Here is a 16,697-nt window from a genome sequence, read left to right as displayed (position 1 = left end):
GATCTTCATCAGCTGGATGATCTCTTCGCAGTCTTTGCCCAGGACCTGGTCCCTAGGAGCTTCCCTTTCTGTCTCTAGTGCTTGCACTAGAAGAAGATGAAATGCTTAAATATCTTTGAAAGCTCAGGTTGCTGTTGCTCCTTCTTTATTCCCTCACCTTGTGCCAGGAGGTGTGAGGTTTCATAGAAACCTCTGACCTGAATTCAGTATAGCATGGGTGTCCTTCCCCAGGGTCTCCCTTGGGAGTGTAGCTCCCATGCACTGGGTCTTTGGCTGGAGAGCACAGGCAGTGCCGGCACTGCAGCAACTTTTACCCTTCTCCACCCACTCTCTGACACTGTCCCACCCTGCTGACAGTTCACACTGCCAGACCCCAGCCCATGGGGCCCAGGACAGGAGGTTAGCACGTTCAAGCTAATCAAGGGGGACCACCCATGTGGGTGGGACTGTTTACAGGGCGTCCACTCTCTGGCAGGGACCTGTTTGTGGCCCAGTGCTGTCCTATATTATAGAATCACAGAACCATGATTTGGAAAAGCCCTCTGAGACCACTGAATCCAACCATTTCCCAGCACTGCCAAGCCCACCACTAAACCATGTCCCCAAGTATCACATTTACATGGCTTTTAAATCCCCCCAGGCATGGTGCCTGCAGTATGTGACAACCGTTTTAGGGAAGAAATTGTCCCATATACCAAATCCAAACCTCTCCTGAAAAACTTGAGGCCATTTCCCTTACAAAAGAGTAAATATATTGCTCAGTGCTGCTTAGTGCCTTTAGGAAAGCAACCTGCCTGTGGTGCAAGTGTTGCCTAGTGCATCTCATTACCCCTGGGACAAGGAACCTGTGGGACCAGTGCTGCTCAGTACCTCTGGGACAGGGATAGGCAGGAACAGTGATGCCCAGTAGTGCTTTTTGCTGCCGATGCCACCGGGGCAGTAACAAACAGCACGGTAGACGGGGCTTGCGGTCCCAGCAGGACCAGAGGCGCAGGGTGGGACGGCGGCTCCCGCGGGGAGAACGGGGAGGGCAGGACCCGTGGACAATTTCTAGACAAAGACAGCTGCTCCCCGGCGCGGCGCGGCGCGGCGCACGGGCGAGGCCGGGCGCGGCCCGGGGTGGGCGGTGGCGGGCGGCAGGTGCGGCCCCTCCGGCCCCTCCGCGGAGCGGCTCGGCCCCCGCCCAGCCCCGCGGAGCCGCAGCAGCGCCGTCAATCAGCGTCGCCCCCGCTCCGTCCTCCCCTCCCGCACGCCTCGGCGCGCTGCATCGGGCTCGGTGACAGCAGCGAGCTGAGCGCGGCGGGAGTCTCCGCTCCCAGCCAGCACCGAGAATCGGGCGCGGTGGCGGCGGGGCTGGGAGGGCTGCCGAAGCATGCAGAGCCATGGGCCAGGGCTGCGGACACTCTATTCTCTGCCGGAGCCAGCCGTACCAGGCAGCCGCATCTGACATGTGAGTTCCCTCCCGCCGGCACCGGGGATGGGGGACCACGCCGAGAGGGAGGGATGCTCTGGGCGTAATGCTGGGCAAAGGAGCGAAGGAGACGTCAGGGACGCAGGAAAAAGTTCCTTCTGCCTGACAGCTGTCAGGGAGGGGGTGGCAAGGAAATGACAAGCGGCTGCAACCCCTCCCTGTTCCCCACTTGCCACCTATGTTAGCCCTGGGGCAGGTCATCACTGTGTTTCTGTGCCAGAGGGCTGGTGAACTGAATCTCCCTGTTTCCCCATCACCCTCATCACATAATGATTTCCTGCAAGGGTAGAAGGCTCCTGGCCCAGTGGTGGGCCACAGGGGGGTCCGGGTGACTCTGTGAAATGCAGGTCAGGCTTCTGAATTGTGGTTTCAGCAGCTTCACACAGGGCTAGAGAAACCAGCCCCTGCACACCCACCCACTCACCAAATAGATTTGGGGGTCCCAGTGTCACAGTGCCTGTCTGTATATGGTGAGGTGGGAATGGGGCTACAGGGGTCTTGGTGGTGTCATGCTGCAGCAGACACAACGGGCTTTGTGTGAGAGCATGGGTGACCTTGCTGAGGGATGACAGTGCTCCCTGGAAGCAGGGAAGGGTGATGCTCTGAAGAGCCCACGTGGGAAGAGGGGCTGAGCTGGCTAACGGGAAGCTTGCAGTGTCTCAATTCCCATTGCCCACAGGCTTGGCTGGGGCTGGCAGAGACCCATGTCTCTGTGCACACACATGTGCAGCGCTCATGAGGCTCCACAGCTGCTAGGGAGCAGGCTGTGCACGGATGGTTCACAGTACGTGGGTGCTCTGGCTCCTGGGTACCAAGAGATCTGGGGTGCTTCCAATCCCTTCTCCCCCTACTGCAGTGGGAGCAGATCCCACATTTCGAAAAACCCTCTGGGAGGGTGAGCTGAACCACAGGAAAGAGATACAGGTCTAGGGCAAAAAGGAGGAAGGCTTCTCAGTGCTTGGATTCCTTTGTCTGACAGTGCTAGCTCCACATGCTCAGGCTCTGGCAGAACTGCCTGGCTCAGCTGCTCACACCAGGACCACCAGAACCAGGAGGCACGTTGCTGCACTGGAATGTGCCCAGGAGCAGCCTCGGGTCTCCTGGAGCAGGTGCTTTAGGTGATGACAGGACTGTTGGGGTGCAGGGAAGCTTCCATTCACTCCTGCCCCAGCGCTACACATTTCCCTCACGGGGTTTTCACACCTTCATGAGTTGACCTTTGGGTGAGAACCTTGTCCCTCTCCATAGAAAATACCCTCCAGCATCTCTCTTGCCTACATGCAGTGTGTGCCTTGGATCTGTTTTCGCAAGGCCCCAGTAGGTGCTGATCCTCCTACGCTTCTGTGGGTGCTGGGTCTGTCTCTGCAGGCAGCATCCTTCCCTCAGCTCTCCTGGCTCACTCCCTGGTTCTGTGCTTTGTTCCCTGCAGAGATCCTTCTCTGGTGCTGCCTGAACATGGGCACATGTCCTTTTCTTTAAGCAAAACACACAAAGGTCTTGAAATGCCATGTGATCCCCATGTTCCCTCCTGCCTCTGCTGCTGTTTTAAAAAATGTAAATGACAGAAAAGCTTGGTGTAGCTGGGCTGGCTCTGCCCAGGTAGACATTGGCAGGCGAGGTAGGAATGATGAGTCCAGCTGCTTTACCCTTTTACCCAGGATATGTCATTCATAGATATTTGTTCCTGTTCCTGTAAACACCAAAGGGTATATAGAGGTGGAAAAGCTTCCCAAGAGTTGTCAGAGGATGATGCCCTTGGCCCCACAGTGCTCCCTAGAGGGGTTGCAGTGGTGAAGTTGGCGCTGTGGGGAGGGGTGCTGTCTGCTCCCTGCCTCCCCTCCAGCCCTGTTCAATGCTGGCTGGCAGTGCTGCGTGAGGCTGGGATCCAGTGGTGGCCCAGCTCTGCCATGTACATGGTGCATTTTTTGCAAGGGGATGCAGGTGCAGCATTTTCCAGGTCACGTTTTAACCCATTTCCTCCTTTTCTTCTGCCGGGAAGTGTGTTCCCGGGTGGGTGGACGCTGACCTGGTTAGAGGTGGGTGGGGTGTCAGGGTGCCTGGAGCTGCTGCTGTCACAGCATCCGACAGCAGTCAGGGCTGGGGAAGAAGCCACTGAGCTCTGCGGATGGAAAACACAGAGGAGGAGATGCAGCTCTGAGCATCCCTGCGGGAAGGATCCAGCTCTGTGGAGGCTGGGAGGGGTCAGGGCTTCCTTCAGGGCACAACACTGTCTGGGACGCAGGGGGCATGAGCTGGGCTCAGCCACCCTTTGGAAGCCTTGGAGCACCTGCAAAGCTGAGGGCAGGCTGTCAAACCCCTTGGAGAACCCCCCAGACCCTTCATGGTTATTGCTAGTCCCTGGGCTGCATGTGTAAAATGTCATGGAAAATACTCACTCCATCACTCCATTGTCCTGTCAGTTTGGCCTGGATGTCTCTGCTCCCCTGCCAGGCACTTGCTTGTCAGGGAAAGGGGTTCAGTGGAATGAGGTTAACCTGGTCCTCCATTGTTGGGGTTCTTAGGTGATGTTCTCCAAGTTTTTCAAAGCCTCAGGCTCTTCCTGCGCTTGTAACTGGGGCTCTTCAGGATCACCCACCTGCCTGTGCACCCAGCCCTGGAGCCTGCAGGTGCCTGTCAGGGAAAATAGAGGGAAAACTCCTTGTTGCAAGCTTCCTGCATTCTGCATATGCCAGGAGCTTCCCAGCACCCTGCACCTGTCCATGGGAGGTCTCCAGTGTGAGCAAGGAATTTCCCCTCATCACCCGGGGACATCTCCCTGAGCATCTTCAGCTTCAGAATAGCCAGTTGTTTTGAAGTGTTGGGAATTGGGCCAGATTCTGTCTCCGTTAGTGAGGACTCTAACCGAGTGTACCCTGGCCATCATCTACAGCAGAGCCCCGCTCATCCCCTGTGAGCTGTGCTGATTTGGGGGCTCTGGGAGGCTAAGCATCTATCTAGGGCTGAATGCAGGATTCCCTGGGGGCAACAGTGGATGCAGAAACAATTTCTGGGAATCCCTCTTTCCTCCTGCTTCCCTCTGACCCTGGTCCTTGCTTTTACTTTTGTCTTATTCCCAGCTCCCACGTGGCTCAGCAGGAGCTGTGCTGGGCTGTGGACAGAAATGCCAGCAGGGCCCGGAGCTGCCTGGGACTTTCTGCCTATCCAAATTTCTCCTGTCCTCCTTAATGGATGGGCCTGTCTGGAGGGGGGAATGAGTTGGACAGTGAGTGTTGGGAGATGCTTTGTTTGCTACCATGGCTCCATCTGCACAGCAGCAGCAGCAGCAGCAGCAGTAGCAGCGGGGTCAGGCAGTGGAGAGGTTGCTGAGTGTGGGCAACAGGCAGCCTGGAGCTTGGTTTCCCCCAGCTGAGGTTGTCAGGGTGGGCGGGGGGGGTCTCACCTGCCTTGCAGCAATGGGCAGTGACAGCAAGATTTGATGTTTGTGGGGCTGGAGCCTGAATTGTGGGATTATTGGTTTAGGTTGGAAAGAACCTTAAAGCCCATCCAGTTCCTATGTCCCTACCATGGGAAGGGACACCTTTCAGTACACCAGGTTGTTCCTCATCCAATCTGGCCTTGTAGGGAAGGTGTATGAATGCTATGAATGTGTAGGAAGGTGTTTGGAAACACCTTGTAGGAATCTGTCCCCAAACCTTGTCATCCACACAGGATCCTCAGGGAATGGACCAGTATGGCAGCCTATGGGACTTGCTGAGTGTTGGCTCAGGAATGTCCCTGAGGCTGGTTATTTGGCAGCAGCAGCCCTTGGTCTGCTCCAAGGGAATCTGTCCCCAAATCCTGCTCCTGGACCCATATCCTGAGCACTGCCTGCATCACTGGTGTGTGGAGTCAGAAGGGAGGGAGGACATTGGAGATTCTTGGGTAGGTTCAAGCCCTTTGGGCCTTTGTCAGTTTGTATTTTCAGTGGTAAATCAAATAGAACAAAGAGAAGGATTTAGAAGTGGGATGGGGTGCATTTCCCACTGAAAATATTAAACCATGACTTTTTTGGGTGTGACTGGGGCTGGGTTAGGGCTTAGCCTGAGCATTGCAGCCATTGAGGACAGCCTCGCTATGTGTTTCGGCATCCCCAGAGCCCTTTGCTCTCCACCCAAAGAGGGAAAATCAGACAGCAGTGCTGCCAGTGCAGCTCTGGGACAAAGTGATGACTTAGCCAGAATCCTCCTCTGGCTCCCAGTTGCTTCCCAGCCCCTTTCCAGGCTGTTAATAACTTGCACATTTCAGCTGGGTGACTCAGAAGGCAGTGAGAAGATATTTATAAAGGAGCATTTGAAAGGCAGATACTGGTGGAGGGTTTTCTTCCCCCTTTTCTTCTCATGAGCTGGTGCCAGCTGAATGTGCCTATGCTTCACTTGGCTGTGGAGTGAGGTCTGGTGGGTGACCTGTCCATGTCCCCTGAAGTTCAGTGTCTGCTTGCTATGGCATGAAGATGCTGATGCTCCAATGAAAACCTCCATGCAAACCCCTTGTTGTTGACAGGCACACTTAATCTCACCCCATTGCAGTAGAGCCCTAATGCTACTGCCTGTGAAGGCAAAAGCTGGCAGGGCAGCCAGGATTTGGGAATACAGGGATTTGCAGCCCCTGCTGGTCTGATGGTCCCCAGCTTGGCTCTGAGGCATGGAGCACTGCCAAGCGGTGGCATAGATCAGTCTGGTGAGGATGTTGCTGCTTGGTGGTGATGCTCTGGGATGTCTGTGCAGCTTCTTGGTGGTTTGGGGTTTATCCTCACACCAGAGCTGCCCTGTGTATTTACTCCTGCAGCAAGGATGTCTCCACAGCCCTGTCCTCAAGCCAATACTTGGCTTGAGCCTGGCTGGAAGGACACAAGCTGTGGGTGTTGCTGTGTTTTCCCTTTCTCTCCCCAAAATCAGATCTTTCCCTGTGTTTTTTACTAGTGTGATCACAGATAGGTGGATGGCAGCATCCTTCCTGCATGGAAAAAGCAGGTGGAAGCCATGAAGGCTTTAAGTAAGAAATTGGGGTCAAGGAAGGTGGTGCTAGTGATGGGGAACAGTGCCAGTACCAGAGTCCCTAACCTCCTGACTCAAGCAGGGTGATGGCAATTTTCAAGAATTTGATTGTCAGCTGCTCAAGCCAGGAACTCCTGCAATGGGATGGAACTCCTGCGGATGGAACTCCTGCTCTCCTCCTGAGAGGAGGGTGTTGGATCCTGAGCATGAGCATCCTTGGGAGCTGCAGGATGTGGGGACCCCCTCGGTCCTTCTGCAGTACCTCAGGGGTAGAGCTTGGCCTCCCTTTGGCTCCTGAGGGGCTGAAGCTGGGCCTGAGGTTAGGAGTAGGGTCAGGGTCAGAGCTAAGGTTAGGGGTAGATCTAAGATTAGGGTTAGAGTTAGGGTCAGAGCTACTGCTAAAGTTGGGACTAAATTTAGGTCTGGGTTTAGGGCTATGATCAAGTTTAGGGCTAGTGTTTGGATTACGGATAGGTTTAAGGTTAAGGCTAAATCTAGGTTTAGCTTTAAGGTTAGATCTAGATCTAAGATAAAAGATTTAGGGTCTGGTTTGATCTAAGAGTAGTGTTAGAGTTTGGGTTAAGTCTAGGGCTGGTGTTTCCTCTATGGCTAAGTCTAAGGTTCAGGTTAATATTAGGAGTAGTACTAATTTTAGGTTTATGTTTAGGTTTAGATTTAAGCTTAGATTTAGGGTTATCGTTAGCCTAGGATTAGATTTAGGGCTAGGGTTAGAATTTAGCTTCAGGTTAGTTTACTGTGTTAGAGCTAGATTTAAGGCTTAGTTTAGTGTTAGGGTTATAGTTAGGTTTAGGTTTAGAGCTAGGCTGGGTCTAAGTTTAGGGTTACAACTATGCCTAGGTGTAGGTTTATGGGTTACAGTTAGTGCTAGACTAGAGTTAGTGTTAGGTCTGCCAGGACAAAGGCATGCAGTGCTCCATTCTCCCTCAGCAGAATATGCTCCATTTTCTCCATCAGCACAGCCTTGTGGCCTTCCCATCCATGCTTTTCCCGCTTTGGCTGAGCCAAAGGCTCTCTGGGACCTGTCATGTGGTTTGGTTTTGTCTTGCACCTGTCCTGGCCTCACTGGGGAGTGGGACAGATGCTGAGTCAGCAACACTACTGGATGAAACCCCCAAAACGGGAGTGTTTTGCTAAAGCTCAAGTGAGGAAAAACAGTGCTGGCTTTGGACAAAGCAGGTCTAGAGGCATGAGAGGTGTCCATCTGGAAATGCTGGCAAAACTGCAGAGGGCCAAGCACTCCCCAAAATCAGCCCAAGGGCACTAAGGCACTAAGGTGCCCTTTGGGTGCTGGTTTCCTTTGGTCAGACCCAGATGCAGGTGCATGCAGCAGCAGAGCCAGGTGAGCTCTTGCTCCAGAGGATGTCACAGGAAACAAGTTTCTCACGGTGGTAGCTGGGTATAATGAACCCTACGAGGTTTAGGAAGAGGTTGAGGGGGCCTGCTGTTGGGTCTGACTGTCTCCAGGGAAATTATGCTCCTGGGAATGGCTGTGGGTGCCAGTCAGGTACCTGTCACTGGTCCTGCACCTGCCAGATCAACAGGACACAGCTGAAACTGCTTGGAGTAGGATTTGTGCTGTGTTGTGCCATGCTGCGGACTAGGTGGAGGGGCAACGGGTGCCAGTAGCTCCACATGGTTTGGGAACACAGAGTTCAGGGTAATGTCCTTGGAGCCCCCCATATCCAGTTGTGGCCATCTCCCTTACTTCAAGAAGATGAAGCAACCTGTCCCACTGTGCTGCTGCTGTGGGAATGCAGGGATGGAAAGAAGGTCTCATTCCCCCAGGAGCAGCGTGGGAGCTGGCTCCTGGGGTGTGTGGGTATGCTGTTTTGGTGAAGATGGAGTGCTCTGTGAGGATGGGGGCTCGGTGCTGTTGGAGAATCCCCTCTCCCCCGCTGAGTGGGGACAGGGACAGGGACAGCAGGTCCGTGGGCTGGCGAGAAGTGCAGAGTCAGGCACGGTGTGCGTTGCCGTGCACAGAGCCTGGAGGAAGCTCCACATACCAGCTGAGAATGTGGAGAGCTATAGCATGGGCAGGGGGACCCCAGTTTTGTCCCCTAGTCACCTCCCTTCTGCAACCCCCAATCTGCAGGCACAGCAGAGAACAACTGTGGTCCAAGGAGGGACCATAGTGATACTCTGGGAAGCCTGTTTCCATCCTTACCGGTGCAGCTCAGTTGGATCTCAGCTCCTGAACCAGCCAGCCCTGTCATGGAGACTGTGACACAGGGAAGAGGACAAGGCTGGGGACTCTTTTCAGGTAGCACCTGGCTGCCAGCTGTCCAGCTGGTGCTCTGTCCAGGCACAGTGTGGCAGAGAAGCTGGAGCCAGCAGTTCAACCACAGAAAAGCCATTAATTAATGGAAACCATGATCGAGGATTAAAAGCCTGACATGCTCCGGCACTGGTCCCAGTACCAGTGGGATCTTGGCTGTGCCAGGGACCAGCCCAGAAGGGTGTTCCAGGGAAGATTTAGTTTGGATATTAGGGAAAATTCCTTCCCTGAAGGGGTGCAGCACAGGCTGCCCAGAACAGTGGTGGAGTCCTCATCCCTGGAAGGTTCTAAAAGTTCTGTGGATGTGGCATTTGGGGACATGGGTTAATGGTGGGCTTGGCAGTGCTGGGGGAATAGTTGAACTTGATGGTCTCAGAGGCCTTTTCCAACCTCAGTAATTCTGTTTCCATATTCCATATGGCATCTACATGCTTGTCCCATGGCTGAGCTGCATCTCTCTGCCAGTTCCAAATCTCCCTCAGTACCCACACCAGGCCCATCACTGGCAGTCCGTACAGCCAATCCTCATCCCCAGTTGTTCCCTCTTCTCCTCTCAGGAAAAGCTGAGGCTTCAGAAGTTAAAAGCTCAACTCTGCTCTGGGAAATGGGTTGGAAGTGTCAGACAGAGCCACTCTTGCCCTGATGAGCCTCCAAAGCATGAATGGCTTTGAGCTGTATCATCTCTGGTCTCTCCACAGATGATCCCCACTCCCTGCACTGACTCTGGCTCATGGGAATATTTAGATCATTTGAGAAGAAGTCCTGGCCCAGTGAGTGGCTCCCACTTGTGCCATGTTCACAGATGGAGGATTCAGTTAGAAATCTGTGGTGTTGCTTGGGGGATGATCCCTGCTCCTGAGGAGCTGTTGTTCATGGAAAGCATGGGGCATGGAAAGCACAGGCAAGATCCTGGCTCCTGCTCTATTCACACTATTTTTAAGGGAAAAAAAAATAAATCAAAGAGTAGGTGATGAACACATGCTGAACCATGATCAACAGCAGCTTTCTTTCCCCCTCTAATTATCAACTAAATGGACTAATTGAAAGATGAGTTGGCAGCATCTGTAGGGTTGCATTTATCCAAGGATAATTCTCCAGGGATTCAGGGTAACTGTGTATTTTCTCTCTCACCTTGCTATGCTCCTGCCTGGTTTGGCTCCCTTGGGGTGCTGGTGGCTTTACTTGGAGGTCCCCGTGATGGTGGGATTTGCAAGGATATCATGCAACAGGGATGAAAATTTGCAGGGCTGCCATGCAGTAGGGACAGGGATTTGCAGCATTGCAGGGCTGCCAGGCTTTCCAGCCCTATAACTGAGACCAGCTGCATTCCTGTGGCTCCAGGCAGCCCCAGGGGTTTGCAGGGATGCTGTGGAGTGGGGATAGGGATTTGCAGGGATGCTGTACAACGGGGATTTGCAGGGTTGCCATGCAATGTGGACAGGGATTTGTAGCCTTGCAGGGCTGCCAGGCTTCCCAGCTCCATCACCAGGGCCAGGTGCATTCCTGTGGCTCCTGGTAGCCCCAGGAGCTACTCTCCCAGCCTGACAGTGAGGGCAGCTTCTTGCATAGGACCTGATACTCCAGGGCAGAGCACCCGGAGCAGTGTGTTTGCCAAGCAAACAGGGCTCAGCCTTCTGCAGCCGGATCAACAGCCTCCACACGTTTGCTCGGCAAATAAATCCCACCCGGCAAAGCTTTGGTGCCACCGGTCCCCTTCCCGCCATGCTCCTGCCAGCTGCTCTGTCACTGCCCAGCATGCTGCAGCACCTGTCCATTATTATGCAGGTCTGGAATTGTGCAGGGCTCATGATGGCTTCCAATTAAACATGGAGGCTTAGCAGCCATCCCTGCCTTTATTGCTTGTAGATGCCAGGCTGTTGCTTAACTGTGTGTGCCCATGCTGGGATGTGTCCTGTGGATGTGCAGGGTGAAATCCTTCAGGTCCATTGAAATGTTTTTGCTCTGGACTGAGCAATTGCAGGAATTTTCTGTCACTGATGGAGGCTGGGGAAGATGGAAACTGCATTGGCAGGTATTGGCCTGGGAGGCTGGCTGCTCTGGTGATGGAGAGTGTCTGGGTATGTGGGTGTCTGGGTATGTGGGGATCCTAGAGCACCACACCAGAGCACCATGCCCCACCATTGCTGCTTCCCTTGCTCCATGCTCTCCTGGAGCCCCTCCTATGCCCCAGACCATGTTCCCTCTGGGGTTCTTATCCCCCCATAACACACTGCCCACAACGAGGGTTCCACTGAGGTGGGGACAGGTGCCACCTCCCCTCTTCCCTTTGCCTAGAGACTGTGGGATCCCAGCCATTTCATGGGCTGGTTGGCTGCTGCTCCAGCTATCATCTTTCTCTGCTTCCCATTTATTTTCCCCTCACAGATACACTCTTTAGGCTCTGCTGCCTGCAGAAATGGAAAAACTCCCTTTGCCCAGGCACTGTTGTCTACCTCAGGGACCCATTTTCTTCCTGTTCCCTTGTCCCTGAGGTGCTGGAGGCCTATTCTCTTTTTACCTTCACTCCCAGAGCAGCAGGACTGTGGCTTGGTCAGGATGTGACTGTGCGTATTGAGCATCCCATCTCGCTGCACCATCCCTGGCAGAGTGGAACAGGCACTGGGGTCACCACTGTCACCCCATGGGGACACTGCTGCTTTTCCTTCCACAGAGCTCTCTGGGGCCAAGCCACCCTCCAGCCTTCCAGGTTCTGTAAAGTCACCAGAGTCACTTGTGCACTTATAGGCCACTAAGTGCTGTAATTACAGATATGTTTTAATTAACATAATTGCGTTTCTACACAAATAAAACATTTGGCACAGTTAATTCCAAGGCTGCAGCTCCAAACACAAGGCTTCCTGGCCCCCCTGCAGAGGTGGCAGGGGGGCTGGCAGAGAGTGGGGTTCTCACCTCCCTGCCAGAAATTCATCCCAGTCCCAGACAGGGCCTGAGCCAGAGCTCCCCCTTCCCCACTGGAGTGTCCTGCCCTGCTTTGGTGGAGACAGCTGTGCTGGCAGACACTTGAATTGCTGGGAGATGGCACTGGCCTTGCTAGAGCACTGTATTGAGCTCAGTGGAACAGAGCACTGGGATTTCTAGGATGCAGCAAACCCAGTGGTTTGCTGGGACACAGAACTGGACTTGCTGGGATGCAGCCCCAGGATTGCTAAGACATAGCAGTGGGTTTGCTGGGCCATGGTGCTCAAATTGCTGGAGTACCATATTAGGCTTGCTGGGATGCAGCCCTGGTTTTTCTGGGACACAGCTGAAGCCCAGATGTGCCCTTGCAGCAGTGCCAGGGGGTGTTCACCCTGGCTGGGCAGTGGGCGCAATGGATGAATCTGGCCCCTCCATCCCATCCCAGAACCTCCCACTGAGCTGCCCCCAGGGTGTTTTGCCCTCTCAGCACCCAGAGGCCTCCCACTCCCTATTCCCTCTTTAGCAGACCCCAGAGCTCAACACACTCTTAGGAGTCTTTAGATGAAGGCTGGAGCCAGCAACAGCATGCCAGCCCTTTGCCAGGAAGATGCCAGGAAGAACTGGGAAAATGGCTGGTGCTTATGTGCTAAAATGCCCTTTTCGTTAAAAAAAAAAAAAAAAAAAAAAAAAAAAAAAACCAGAAGAAAAAGGGAAAAAAACATATTCAATTTTTCTCCAGCTGAAAATGAAAGTGATTATGTAACAAGCAATAAATTACAGAAAGGAGTGAGTCATTGGAGCAAATCCCAAGAAGGCACAGTATTTTTAGCTCCAACACCCTGTGCTGTACTGTGCATTAACCCTTGCAGGACTTGGCCCCCACTTCAACTTGCCCTTAGGGTGACCCCCCCAGAGGCATCATATTAGTTTCTGTGATGATTTTGTCCCTGTGACATTCCCAAGGGAAGATGGAAATTATGTAAGCTGTGGGCCCCTCATCCCATGGTCCTCCTTTGTATGGGATGCTTATGGGTGGTCCAAGGAATTCTGCTCACCCCAGATCCATGTCCCCATGCTGGGCTAAACCCCTGCTTCTCTTCCCCTCTGCTCATTCCCACTGGGATAATTAATCCTGATCCCTTCCTGAGACCCTGGGCACCACTGTTGTTTCCTTGCCAAAGAGCCTGAAGAATTAATTAGGAAATAAAAGCGAGGAACAAATTAATTGGAAGAGAACTAGCAAGGGAACAAGTGAGCAATACTGCTTTAATCCAGGTTAAATTGGGGCGTGATTGCTTTGCTAACAGAAGAGACGATGAGGCAGAATTGGAGCAGGCAGGTGCCAGGTGAGATAATGGCAACAAGCATCCAGATGCCAAGGAATGCCCATGGAAAGCTGTACTGAGTGGGGAGGAAAATCCTGGAGATACCAGTAGGAAGCTGGAAGAAGAATCTGGAAGAGAAGCTCAGAGCATCCTGGGATCAGGGCTCAGAGTGTCCCAGGATCACCACTCAGACCATCCTCGGGGGCCCAGAGCTTGGAGCACCCCTAGGAAGAGGGCTCAGAACATTCTTAGGATTGAGGCATGGAGCACCTCTGGGATCAGGGCTCAAAGCACGCCTGGGATTTGGGCTTGGAGCACCAATTGGAACAGGGCTTAGAGCATCCCTGGAGTCAGGGCTTGGAACATCCCTTTCTTAAGTGACACTATCATTGATGCCTACTTTTGAGAATCCTGTGGAATCAGGTACCAGTGCAGGATAGGGACCCTGTTCCTTGTGTGCCACATTTCTTTGGGATCTCCAAGCTGGTGGGAACCAGGCTTGCTTCTCTGTCTCTGAACAGATCCCTGGGTGCTCATGGTAGCACCACACTCCATTGTCACCTGGCAGCAACCCCACCCCTAAATAAGGGGCCAAGGAGAGCGGCAGGGATGAGTGAGAGCTGGTGGCCAAGTCCTTGTGGCCTGCAGCTGGAGTGGGGTCAGCTTGGAGTGACACAGCCAGTGCCAATGGATGTCATCTCCTCATCTTTTATTTAATCTGGCAGTAAATTCCTGTACTCCATATTCTTGGGCTGGGCTGGGATCTTCCTTATTGCTGCTGGGCCACCTGGAAGAGTGGTGTGGCACTGCATGTCCAGGGGCTGCTGTACCCCCAGTACATGCTGTTCTGCAGGCACCTGCTGTCCCTTCTCCTGCTGCATACTCTCATTCTAGCACATGCTTTCCCCAAAATCCATGTGTCCCTCCAGAGACATCCTATCCCTCTAGGCAGCCCCTGTCCTTATGGACATGTGCTGTCCCTTGTCAAACATGCTGTCCCTCTGCAAACATGCTGTCCTTTCAGGTACCTGCTCACCCTCAAGACACATACTGTCCCCAGGTGTGTTGTGTCCTTCCAGACACAGGGTGTCCCCCAGATGCATGCTGTGCTCACGGATGTCACCTGTACCTCTGGACATGTGCTGGTCCCATGAATGCAGGCTGTCCCTATGGATACATGCTGTCACCCTGGATACAGGTTGTCCCTCTGGACACATGCTGTGCTTCTGGATTCAGGCTGTCACCCACGGACACATGCTGTCCTCCGGGATTCAGGCTGTTTCCATGGACACACTTGTCCCTGTGGATGCATGCTGTCCCCATGGATACACATTCTCCTGATGGATACATGCTGTCCCTTTGGATACATGCTGTCCCTTCGGACACATGCTGTCCACCTGGATACACACTGTCCCCCTGGATGCATGCTCTCACCATGGCATATGCTAATTCCCTGGATGCAAGCTGTCCCTATGGATATCCCCTCTCCCTCACCCCTCTGAGGGTACAGTGGGGGTGTGCTCTGTCCTTGCCCACACAGGATAATCTCATGGGACAGGCTGTGTGCAACTCAGGAGATGAAATCCCACTAGCCAGGCTGAAGATGCTGGTGGCCACCATGCCCAGAGCTTGTCCACGAGGACTGTTTGAGCCAGCTGGGAAAGCAGCCAAAGAATGGGGAGAGAGGTATGGAAACAGAGCCAAGAGCCATCTCAGCCCCACAGGGATCTGACCACCGCAGTGGGGCCAACAGGGCTCTGCCATCCCCTTTGTCCCCCTAATTAGCCCTGTCATGTGTGTGGGCTACTGGTGCCCCCCAGGCCCTGCCGTGCTCTGAAACGTCTCCATAGAGACCCTCTAAGGGCTCCATCACTTGCTCATCAGTGGTATCACTTAATCAGCTGGGCCCTTCCTTATCCCTTTGTCACCCCTCCATGGAATCTGCTCAGCTGGAAGAAACCCACAAGGAGCATCAAGTCTAACTCCTGGCCCTGTGCAGCACCATCCCCAAGAATTACATCACATGCCCAAAAATACTGTCTAAATGCTGCTTGAACTCTGTCAGGCTTGCTAGTGCTCTAGGGAGGCTGTTCCAGTGTCCAATCACCCTCTGGGTGAAGAATCTTTTCCTAATATCCAACCTAAACCTCCCCTGACATAACTTCAGACCATTCCCTCAGGAGTGTCATTGGTCAGCAGAGAGCCGAGATCAGTGCCTGTGCCCCGCTTCCCCTCATGAGGAATTTGTAACTGCAATGAGGTCTCCCCTCAGTCTCCTCTTGTCCAGGCTGAATAGACCAAATGACCTCAGCTATTTCTCACACGGCTTCCCCTCAAGGCCCTTCACCACCCTCATTGCCCTATTTTAGACTCTCCCTAGTGGCTTTAATGTCTTTTTTATTTTATGATGCCCAAAACTGCCCCCAGCACTCGAGGTGAGGCTGCCGCAGTGCAGAGCAGGCTGGGACAATTCCCTTCTTTGTTCAGCTGGTGATGCTGGGCCTGATGCCCCCCAGGACATGGGTGTGACTCATGTGACTCATGTTCAACTTGCTGTCCCACAGAATTCCCTGCCCTGCAGCATTCCCTGCTCCACTCAGGCACTGCAGCTGCATCCCGAGCACTAGGTGGGATTTATCCATGGGGAAACCACAGAGCAGTAAATGGGATATTGATTGGGTGCCATTGTGGGGATTAGTGCAGAGTGGAAGAGCAGATGGATTGATTTCTGATGGGATTTAGAACTGTCAACGTACCTTGGATTAACAGTTCCAGACTAATAACACCCCAATTCATTCACGGATCCAGCAGGTCCATTAGTAGCCATGTCCCCCAAGTTTAGTTGAGTCTCAGTCATCTCTGTTCTATGGGCAGGACCCCAGCCCCATGTGCCACCTGGGGGCCACTGTGGGGGCCACTGTGTCCCATCCTTCCCTGGAGGACAGGGATGCTCCAGAAGGCATCACAGCCCTGTGCCTCCCCAGAGCCAGCATCTGGCCCTGGTTCCATACCAGTGCCACAGTTTAATGGAGCACTGCTGATCCTATATGACTCACAGCAGTCCTGGCCCAGCTGGGAACAGCCAGCCATGCTGCCCTCCTGCTCTGCTCTCCTCCCATCCCAGTGCTCCCAGTATGTCCAGTGTGCCCACAGATGCTGCTCTGAGGGCAGGTTGCTGCAGTTGCTAGGGGTGGGGAGAAATGGGATTTCAGGCTTACGCAGGGTGTGAAGGCTCATCTTGGTGCCTTAACCCCACAAAATCTTCAACTTTGGGAGTTTGATACCATTTGCTGCCAGTACCTTCCAGGGAAAAGCTGGAGTGGGGTTTATCTCAGTGTCTTTGGTGTGGAATATTCCATTACCATGGAATAAAGGTTAATATTTACTTGCCTGCATGAACTTTATTCCCATTGATGCCATCAGACACCCTCCAGATGGGATGCGGCGTGGCTGCTCCCCAAGTTCCCAGGAAGAGACAGGAGGCACAGCACTTGATTGATCCACTCCAGGTTGGGAACAAGGGAAAACTACAGGATGGATGGAAATATGGGAAGCCCAGCTGAGAAGCCCACACTGCTGCCTCTCCTCAGCACCTACAGTTATTTCCCAGCAGCTCCAGGGCAGAGTTCTGAGGCTGTGTTTGTCCATCTGAGTGCTGTGATGTTCCCATCCAAGGAATGCCATCCCTGGGG

General features: G+C 53.5%; 1 protein-coding gene across 1 annotated transcript in view; it reads left to right on the top strand.

Moving 5' to 3' along the window:
• The first annotated feature begins 1,275 nt into the window (after positions 1 to 1,275).
• The window catches only part of PDE2A (phosphodiesterase 2A), a 40,928-nt gene continuing 25,506 nt past the window's right edge, over positions 1,276 to 16,697 (top strand). Inside the window, exon 1 of the mRNA XM_068180753.1 lies at positions 1,276 to 1,450. Within this exon, the coding sequence (XP_068036854.1) occupies positions 1,383 to 1,450 (68 nt within the window). The 5' untranslated portion in view covers positions 1,276 to 1,382. The remainder of the gene's footprint in view (positions 1,451 to 16,697) is intronic.

This window comes from Anomalospiza imberbis, chromosome 2 (assembly GCF_031753505.1).
Source record: "Anomalospiza imberbis isolate Cuckoo-Finch-1a 21T00152 chromosome 2, ASM3175350v1, whole genome shotgun sequence".
Lineage (NCBI taxonomy): Eukaryota > Metazoa > Chordata > Aves > Passeriformes > Viduidae > Anomalospiza > Anomalospiza imberbis.
This window is presented reverse-complemented; position numbering and strand designations above follow the sequence as displayed.